The sequence below is a fragment of the Populus alba genome, chromosome 4, assembly GCF_005239225.2.
Source record: "Populus alba chromosome 4, ASM523922v2, whole genome shotgun sequence".
Classification (NCBI taxonomy): Eukaryota; Viridiplantae; Streptophyta; class Magnoliopsida; order Malpighiales; family Salicaceae; genus Populus; species Populus alba.
Window position 1 is genome coordinate 13,659,756 of NC_133287.1, and position 9,737 is coordinate 13,669,492.

The window sequence follows — 9,737 nt, forward strand, 5'->3', positions numbered from 1 at the left end:
AGGTGCCAAATATGAAGCTGAGTGGGAGTTAATTTACATTATATATGGCTCTATCATACCTTTCCATAATTTTACAGCAGTTCATTTTAGATATGTACTCCAAATGACACACAGAATGTCTTGTTACAAAATCATCTGGCCAGGTCACTAGCTTCTGAAAACATTTTACACAGAAATCAGAACCACATAATAGACGAAGGAACTCACAAGTTCAAAGGCTTATCACAAACATCACTGTGGAAATACAGAGTAATGGCAATCTCAAATTCACCCCAGCCTGCTTCTGATAACTCAAAAGGTGGTGCCTCGATGACTCTTGTAGGATTATTGAAGCTAGAATGAAGCTGAAAAACAGCTCGTTTTATTACTACACCAAGATCCTCATTTGTGGCACCACGTACATATACAGTCCACTTATGAGATTGATACCTGATTAACAGAATATTGAAATCATGATCCAAGCACACAACAGACAAAAGAATGGGCATTATCCGGAAGATTATTTAACAACTTACTCGTTTGCCTTTTTGCCAAGCCAGAATGCTATGTTGCCGTAAACTATTGGAAGGCTAATCTCAACATCTTTGAGCTTCTTATTCAAAATCTGTGCCAGACCATATACGATAACACAAAGAAAGTAACAGAACTAACACAGCAATGCCTCATGATTCCTAGTTTATTATTTCAAGTATAATGATAAACAACACATCAAGCATGCACTCAAAACCAAATACCATTAACATAAACCACCCAAAATTCACGACCATACACAACACCCAATTGAGATAAAAGTTAAAACAACAAAGTTTAAGGCTGGGATAAAAAAAACAGCCTTTGGTTTCTTAGTAAGATCATTAATTTAAGAATAAGCAACCTGTCATTTCACATATGCAATAAAATTTTGACACTAACATCTCCTATCAACACTCAACCAGTCATAGAAAACAGAGCTTTTGACAGGGTTCCAAAAACCTGCTTTCTAAGAAAACAAATTTTACCTTTCTAGGAAATTAAGTAACGGGAAACAAAGAATACACATTCAATCACTACACAAACCCCATTAACACTAAATTAAGCAGCAGTCACAAAACAGTTTTCAATTTGGTTAAAAAGCTACAAAACAAACAATTTTGAGCTTTTTTTTTCGCAACAACTGCAATAAAATTTACACTAACAAATCCTTTCCACACTAAAAAAACCAATCATTAGAAAACAGAGCTTTATTTTTTTTATGGAGTTTCAATGTAGGGCTTTCATAAAAACAAGTTTTACCTTTCTGGGCTCAATTATTTTACTAATTGCAGTAAATATAACTATCCAAATCAAAATTAAAACAAAAAAAAAATCACATTCGATCATGATGAAAGGCTAAACCCTAATTAAGCAAATCAGAAAACAAAATCTTTCAATTGGGTTACTAAAAAACTGCATCAAGAAACGATTCTGAGCATCCGGAAAACATGGTTTCATTGAATCGAAGATGGTTGTCAAAATTGGAAAAGAAGATCACAAAAAAAGTTGGTACCTTCTTTTCAGTGTTCTCTTCAGTTTTGCTCATTTTGATTCTCTGTGATTTGGTATGGGTCCACTAATTTCAACAGGATGATCTTGACCGTTCTTTTATGATGACGATGAACTGTTTGTCATGCCCCTTTAACACCACCTTCTTGTTACTAATTTCAACATTGGTGTTGTTGGTTCAATAAAATTAGGGTTTTGTTTTCGGCTCAGTTACAAGTGATCGATTGGTTGAAGAAATAAGATTGCCTACTGCAGGTTTTAATTATAAATCTATTCCCAGCAAATCAGATGGAAAAGTATGATGTTAATGAGGGGTAATTATGTCAATCAAGGAGACATTATTAAGTAAAGTTACTAACGAGCCCTTCTTCTAAAGTCGTGGCAAGTTTGATCTGGTGGTTTTTACAACTGTATGTTAATGTAGTGTATCTGATTCTTAAGTCATGTTTGGCTTGTTGGATCGGGGAGACAAAATGAGGAGGATTTGTTTCCAAACCTGAACATAATTTTTGAGCATGGTGACATCATAAACTAATTTAATAAAATTTAATTTTCTATATGTCTAACTCTACTCAAATTTATAGCATAGTAATTGATTTGAACAAATATTATTACTAATATTATCTTAATCTAATCTTATTTTACGTGTATTTTTTTTATTAGTGTGGGTGTCCGGACTAACTTGTATATACTTCGATTAATTCAACATGTCATAAAGTTAAAGATCATGTAAGTCTCCAATGACTTTGAGATCTATAGTACTCAAATTGGTGATCTCTAAGAAACAAACTTACAACCTCATCAGTTGAGCTACACCTGCCGGAGAAATCATTATCAACAATTACCTTCTGAAAAATGAAAGAGAAAGTATTGATTAATTATTTCAAAATAATGAGATAAAATAATTATATCAAGAGAGGAATATCTTGGTATCAAATGAGAATTGATTCATAAAGAGATGGCGTTCGAAATTATTAAGTTATGTTGAGATTTTCAAGATAAAATTATTCTCGATAAATGAATTGGAAATTAATTTGGATATTGGTAATAGATGAAAAAATATATATTGTAAAAGAGATTTATGCTTAATTTTATGTATAAAAATAAATGCCATGGAAATTATTACTTGTCGTTGTTATTATTTCTTACTATCTTTTTATATGTGTACATATTAATTTTTGTTTTCAGGTCCATAGGTCATGTCATGAGTGATTTTAGTTTAGTTATTTTTTGTTTTTGGCCATGTAATTATTTGAAAATTAAGAGACTTATCTCCATAAACTTGAAATGTAATATTAATCCATAAATTTGGATGTATGACTTTGATATAATGTTTGTAATTCTAAGTATCTATTTAACCATGCATATTTATAGTAGAAAGTGAATCCTTCACTTAAGTTACATTATATGGTGTTATCATGCACAATATAGTTTATATGATATTATGTAACAATCTAATTATGCATTGTTGTTTTATGAACTTGAATTGTATGATGTTATTGAATAAGATGTGTTGTGTTGATGATGACGAGTTGAATTTAGATCTAGGATGATTGGATCAAGTTGTGAAATGAAATTGGAAATATAATATGATTTTTTCGATAACTGGGAACCTTCTGATATAGAGGAGATTCCGCTGAAATCTTGGTACAAATTTCAGTGGAACTTGTATAAAAAAAATACATTGAAAATTTCCAATGTATCACCAAAAAAGAATATAGAAAATTAGGGTTTTTACACTTTAATTCACCTGAGTCAACCCGCCAAATCCATCGGTAGTTTATTAAACTCGTGATATGGGCTGCTTGACTAAAAGCATCAAATATAAAACAATCACGAAACTCAGTTCTTAACAAACAAAATATTGAAGGGTAAAGCTAAAAAAAAAGTTAGCCACACAAAAGGATCCAAAACAATAAAGAGTAATTAAAAGCCGAAAAAAGGGTGCGGGCCCACCTAGGTTAACTGGCAAAACCCTCGAGTTAAGTCATGAGATCAGGATAATCCAGTAGAAAAAAAAACACAAAGAAAACCATGAAGTCTATTTCATAAAAAAATAACAATGTCGAGTAATGGGATAAAAAAATATAAGTTAAAAAAGCAATGTCAACTCGTGACCATGTTTATTTGATCAAAAGTATTATGGAAAGAGATTTTTTATATATATAAATACCTTATATATGTTTATTTATTATGTGTAGTATATTCTACTCTTTGTGTTGTGCATAACACTAAAAATATAAATACAAAAGTATGGTTGCTCTTATGGTCCAGCAACCATTACAATTCATATGAAATCAATCTCTGAATTAACTTAACTAGAAGTACCAAACCTAAAAAACCACAAAGCCCAATTAAATTTTAATAAATCAAAATTAAAAAACAAAAGGAAAGAGGACCAAGATTGAAGAAACAAAAAATTAATAAATTTAAATTAAAAGATAAAACAAAAACCTACAACAAAATTACAAATAAAAAAAACGTTGACAGTCACTCAAATAACAGCAACTCAGATATTACCCAGAAATCTTAAATGAGTAGTACGAATGTGAAGAGAGAAAACGAAAATAAAATAAAATGCTAAGAGCGATAATCCATCAAGAAACAACGAACACGTGTAATAGCTTGACAAAAAAGCCGCCGCGGGGAATCCAATGAGATGGAGAAATGAGGTTCTTAACCGGCAAATTCGGCCACTTTAGCACTATAAGCGCCAAAATTGCTTACACCCCCTGATCCCCTTGAATTTAAGGATTATTTCAAAGAGACCCTACATTTTGCATCCTCAGGAATTAATTAAGTTCCATAGGTATTATCTATTTATTTTTCGCTTGGTCTTGATAAATTTCAGTCTGACAATGCATTCCTCGAATTCTAGTGAAAAGGTTAATGCATGAATAGAAGTATCCTTCAAAATATTACTGGAAAAAGAAATTGCGCGGAGCAAGTTATTATTTAATATCGAATTCGATTAATAACCAATCAATACACGTAAAAAATAAAAAATAAAAAATACAAATAAATGTTATTATGACAGCAAGAACAGCATCCTAGACGAAAATGTGAGAATTCGAAGACAAAGATCCACTGATGTCCGTAAACTAGAAGGACGCAAACATGGAATAGAATTTATCAGACGTGGAGACCTAACTTGCTGCAACAAAGTATGACTCCAGCGTTTGGAAGGTCTTGATCATACGAAAAGGGCTCCTGCATTGTTAATAAAATTATTAGTTTGTTAAGCATGAAAAATGAATACAATAAAATTAGTATTTATGGAAGATGATATACAATAATACCTTATTATATATTTCGTGCCATTGTTTATTCAATTCTCGACTTCTTACGGCTACGAGCTGATCCCTCCTCCACTCGAGATTTTGATTCTCTGTTATTGCAATCATTTGTGCTATGAGAAATGCTGAGAGATTTTTTTGATAATAATAAGAGGAGATGAAAAGAGTCCTCACATGTTATCGTTGAGTTTAGTACTTTCGTCCTTCTTCAGAAATTGCTCAAACCACTTCACAGAATTTTTGGCATATCGTTTCAAGTTGTTTTCGTAGTCAATGTAGAAGAGACCAAACCTTGAACCATAGCCGGATCCCCATTCAAAATCATCCAAGAATGACCAAGCAAAAAACCCCTTGACATCGACACCATGGTCACTGCAAAAGTCAAGCTTTTAGAGCAGAACAGACTGAGAAAGAAATTCCTTTTATTTGAAAAAGGAAGCGAGAACATGAATTTGGAAAGCACAAACTCACTTGATAGATTTCAGAACATTGTGGAAAATGTCTTTATAATATTGCTCTCTTATGGGATCATTCAGGGCTTCCTCTAGTGACGAGGAACTCACGTCATCAACTCCTAATAAAAAAAAAAACCAACAAATCAGTAAATCAGAGCTTCTTGACAGCTATAACCATAAACACATGAGGGCTGTTAGCTCTGTTCTTACCATTTTCAGTGATATATATTGTTGGATTTTCATACGCGTCCTTTACGTAATTCAAAAGATGACGAATACCTTCGGGATAAATATAAAGCCAACTTGAACCCGCCTGCGAATTTGATTTATATATCTCAATACCAAGGGGAAAAGAGAAAGATTCTACACATCAATTACTAATTTGTTGAAACAAGAATGAAGAATCACATTCACCTGTGGGCCTATTGGTATTCCATTTCTCTCCCCTGTAAAATAACATCAACACAAGTGAGAAAGCGTAGAATTTTAGACCTTGTATTCTTCTTATTCTGAGAGGTTTTTTTTTTTTTTTTTATCATTTAATTAACAAGTAAATAAATTCACCTGGCCAGTTAACACGAGCATCTTCCATGAACCCAATATTTTTATAGTTAACATCCTCAACGTTCTGAGCATAATATGTAGTGTAGTAATTGATCCCGATGAAGTCATAAGATCCTCTCAGCATCTTGGATTCCTCCTCACTGAATCTAGGCAATCTTCCTCCGACGTAGTCGTGCATATTCTGTGGATACTCACCTTTAGTTAGAGGATCCATGTACCTGCCAAAGACATACAAGGATACACTAGATTAACCGGCGATCCTGGTTTCTTCTCCATAGAATTTAAGAATCCTAATTAATGTTTCAAATTATTATATATCCAAATCAGCTAGCAAAATGCTTACCATCCAAGCATAAAATCAAGGCTTCGTTTAGTTGCCATCCGATCACTTTCACTAGTTGAGTAAGGTTCAAACCAATGAGAGACGAGGGTTATCCCAATTTTTCCTCCTTGACGCGTCTGACGAGATTTTGTCAATGATAAAATTAGCACAGTCACACTGAAAACTTTGGTGAAACATGTTATGAAACGAACCACAAATTAATTATAGCTTTAGCTTTTGCAAACCTGATACTTTTCCTTGTATACTTTCACAGCCGTTGCATGAGCAAGCAATAGATGATGGGTTACAATGTAAACCTCGGTGGCACCAGAGATTTTGGGCTGGCCTGGATAATTCTCCAAAGTTGAAATTCTGCCGGGTGCCATGCTGCCCGTGTCATAACCATTGACGCTAAACATAAAAGGCTCATTTAAAGTGATCCAGTGCTTCACTCGGTCTCCAAATCTTTGAAAGCAAAGCTCCACAAAGTCTCGGAAATCGTTTCTATACGAGTTTTGAAATGATTAGATTCAAGCATGGAGGATTTAAATTAAAGTGGGATGTTTATATATAATATGAATATAAAAACGATTACTTACAAAATATCAGGGCTCAAGAAACCACCATATTTGTCCTCAATTGCTTGTGGAGTGTCCCAATGAAAGAGAGTTACATAAGGCTGTATACCTGTACATTTCAGAGCAAAAATAATATGAGAAAACTAAAGTGTGAAACGTTTTGTATGAAAGTTTGGAAAATGCTTTTCAAATCTTCGAAATTCAAGCAAAGTAAGATTGCCCCTGCATTTACCATGGCCACTTCAAGATGCTTATTTAGTCGGTAACATTATTATGAAACACAGTGATCGAGGAAAAGGAAAGGGTTATAACCATTTTTTATGAGCTCATCGATGAGATTGTTGTAAAACTGGATCCCTTCTTCGTTTATTCCAGCACTTAGTCTGCCATCTGATGAATTCAATTCGATGATTGAAAAGTCAAAGTAAGGAAAAATGTGGGACTTCGAATGTCAAGTCGCGTCCCATCCTGGTGAATTAAAAAGGAACGAGAAGTAGGGTAAAAACAAAAGAACACACTTACGTGGTAATACCCTAGACCAAGAAATAGAGAATCTGAAAGCATCCATTCCCATTCCCCTCATTCTTTGCACATCTTCCTGTAACATTTTGTGTGTAAAATATATCAACAAGTGTAATGGTGATCAGATCGACAAGAGGCAACCAAAAGAAAAATAAGATGAACATCGTACCTTGTAGCGATTATAGAAATCAACTGCCACCTTTGCATTGCTATGGTCGCTTATCCTCTCTGCAATTTTTCAGAATCTGTTCTTAAATTCCTTTGAATATATATTATTTGATAAAAATCATATTTACATCTTTAATTTGCACGCACTTTCGCCCCCTAACCCCAAAAGTCACCTTCTTTCTTTCCCTTTCCTCTCTTCTTTTGGATTTAATAGACAAAATACACTATGGTTTTAGGCAGGCCATCAACATGCTGGCAGGTGACTCCTTGAGAGATTTATATTCGTTGTTTTAGTTAGGAAAGCATTGTAACGAACTCCTGCATTGAATAAAGAGATACCTGGATGCTCCTCGATGAAGGTGTCCCATATATTCGGCCCTTTACCTCTCCTGTTTGTTTCACCTTCAAACTGCATATAATTTAAACGTTATCAGAGAGCAATCAATTGAGGCGTTTCTCTCTTCGACCAGAGTACTTGAAGCAATGTTTGTACCTGGTAAGCTGATGAAGAAGATCCAAAAAGGAAACCATCTGGGAAAGAATTACGACTCAACTTGGCAATACTTCCCATGATATACACTAAGTCTTTGTTGAACAGCCTTGCAGAAGAGCAATAAGAGCTTGAGCAGAGCTAAAGAGTGTTGGGTGATCAGAATAAAGAATGTATAGTGAGATAGCAGTGAAAAAATAAATAAATGAACGTATGAAGTATGGATTTTGTAAGAACATCGACATGCCAGAGCCTATTTATAGGCATCATTTTGAAAGGTTATTCTCAACAACCAAGAAGGATAATTGTGGTCAATTATTACTGTTTGTTTCGATTGACCGATCAATGAAAATTCAATTTGGAACTTCTAATTGGATAAGGATATTTGTCATTTGAGGAATTCATTGTGTTGAAACAAGCACCAAACTTAAGATTCCGTGCTCTAATTGCACCGTGAAGCCTAGCAATTGTGCTGGAAGCATGCAGAGAAAATTCAGCAACCGGATCGTCAACATAAGAATTTTCAACGACTTTAATTTTCTTGTCTGATGGCAATGAAGCCAAGCGAAAGTTGACGGGTTTCCAGCCCAAGAAGAGTTTTTAAATGGCATGTGGACCTTTCGCATTCAGACATGAAGTATATTCTGAGCTAGAAATTTTGCATGAAACAATTTTAAATTCTTTACGCTGAATTAGCCAAGTCAAGCAGAATACATGATCTTTAACCAAAAGCCCAGGAGAGTAACCAATTACGATCAATCTCTAAGATGACATTTCTTCAATCCCAAACTGACAACCCATCTCCAAATCGTGCAAGCAATGCTTTGAAACGATCAACTAGTCATCAACCTGGAATTCATTTGCTTTGAAGCCATCAACTAGTCATCAGCCTGGAATTCAATTTTACAACTGTCTGGAATTTATTTTCCAAGAAAGTTTATCCTCGCGGAAACTTCAACTTGATTAGGAGAAACAAACTGCGTTTCGCTTCTATCGGAATTATTCAAGCATCCTCTTCAAGCCTCCAACGAATTCCTTAACAATTAGCGGTATTAGATTACCATTTTTATCATACTATCTATCCCCCATTATCTAGGCACGGTTAAACACAGAATACAAATCACACCACAGCATGGCGCCTCAAGTTCACGTAATTATTGTCATTGTACTTCATTATTGTCCATATACTCGAGGATTATAGATAGGAGCCGTATAGAATATGTAAGTGTATCTTTAATTTATTTCTTTATAGTAATCGAGCATAATTAAATTAAAAGAGCACCACCATTAAGAAGATAGTGACCGAAGGAATAGAAACTTACAATATAAGTAAAGAAACAAAAATCAAACTAATTAGTCTAGTTCATGATACATTCATGGCGTCTAATCTGATCAGAACCTGTGCAACTAAAGTTTCTAATTGAGAATTTCAACCAAAAGGCCAAACATTGAAAGGAAAGATAAAAAATCACATCCCAATTGTAGACCTTGGACTCGAAGATAAGTCGATTGCGAACTAACTAGATAGATCAATAAAAGCCTTTGCATAGAAGAGTAATATCCCGACACTGAAAATTACCTCTTACCGAGCAGTACCATTCTTGAAGATTTTGTTCAAGGTCCCTAGATAGACAACTTAAACACCCGAACCAACGCATGAATCTACCCTAAAAAATCCACATAATAGAACAGTGATGGAATAGATGATTACTGGTCCCAATCTCCTCGCAATAACAAGGAAAAAGAGCATCCTCATAATTAACAATCCTCTCAGCTAAAAAACCCATACTGATGAGACTACAATTAAGTTGGAGACAAATG

General features: G+C 34.1%; 2 protein-coding genes across 2 annotated transcripts; both read right to left on the bottom strand.

Annotated features, from left to right (window-relative positions):
• Positions 1–109: 109 nt before the first annotated feature.
• LOC118060766 (transcription initiation factor TFIID subunit 14b-like) lies at positions 110–1,750 on the bottom strand. The gene is made up of 3 exons (XM_035074032.2): positions 1,526–1,750; positions 516–604; positions 110–429 (listed from the first exon to the last, which is right to left on the bottom strand). The coding sequence occupies exons 1-3, from the start codon at positions 1,556–1,558 to the stop codon at positions 204–206; spliced, it is 348 nt and encodes a 115-aa protein (XP_034929923.1). The 5' UTR covers positions 1,559–1,750; the 3' UTR covers positions 110–203.
• Positions 1,751–4,469: 2,719 nt separating this feature from the next.
• LOC118060738 (beta-glucosidase 12-like) lies at positions 4,470–8,136 on the bottom strand. Its single transcript, XM_035074001.2, has 15 exons — positions 7,920–8,136; positions 7,766–7,835; positions 7,428–7,486; positions 7,259–7,334; positions 7,049–7,126; positions 6,758–6,845; positions 6,404–6,662; positions 6,180–6,295; positions 5,837–6,054; positions 5,687–5,718; positions 5,483–5,585; positions 5,289–5,391; positions 4,992–5,189; positions 4,821–4,909; positions 4,470–4,731 (listed from the first exon to the last, which is right to left on the bottom strand). Exons 1-14 carry the CDS (start codon positions 7,995–7,997, stop codon positions 4,846–4,848), a joined length of 1,542 nt encoding a protein of 513 aa, XP_034929892.1. The 5' UTR covers positions 7,998–8,136; the 3' UTR covers positions 4,470–4,731; positions 4,821–4,845.
• Positions 8,137–9,737: the final 1,601 nt, after the last annotated feature.

Bases quoted from the DNA above. Each gene is read 5' to 3' on its own strand.
- LOC118060766 (XM_035074032.2), bottom strand. From the start codon at position 1,558: ATGAGCAAAACTGAAGAGAACACTGAAAAGAAG. The intron at 605-1,525 runs GTACCAACTTTT...GGTCTGGCACAG, and splicing joins AAGAGAACACTGAAAAGAAG to ATTTTGAATAAGAAGCTCAA. The intron at 430-515 runs GTAAGTTGTTAA...TCTGTTAATCAG, and splicing joins CTTGGCAAAAAGGCAAACGA to GTATCAATCTCATAAGTGGA.
- LOC118060738 (XM_035074001.2), bottom strand. From the start codon at position 7,997: ATGGGAAGTATTGCCAAGTTGAGTCGTAATTCTTTCCCAGATGGTTTC. The intron at 6,055-6,179 runs GTAAGCATTTTG...TGTCTTTGGCAG, and splicing joins CTTGATTTTATGCTTGGATG to GTACATGGATCCTCTAACTA. The intron at 5,586-5,686 runs GTGAATGTGATT...TCAAATTCGCAG, and splicing joins GAATACCAATAGGCCCACAG to GCGGGTTCAAGTTGGCTTTA.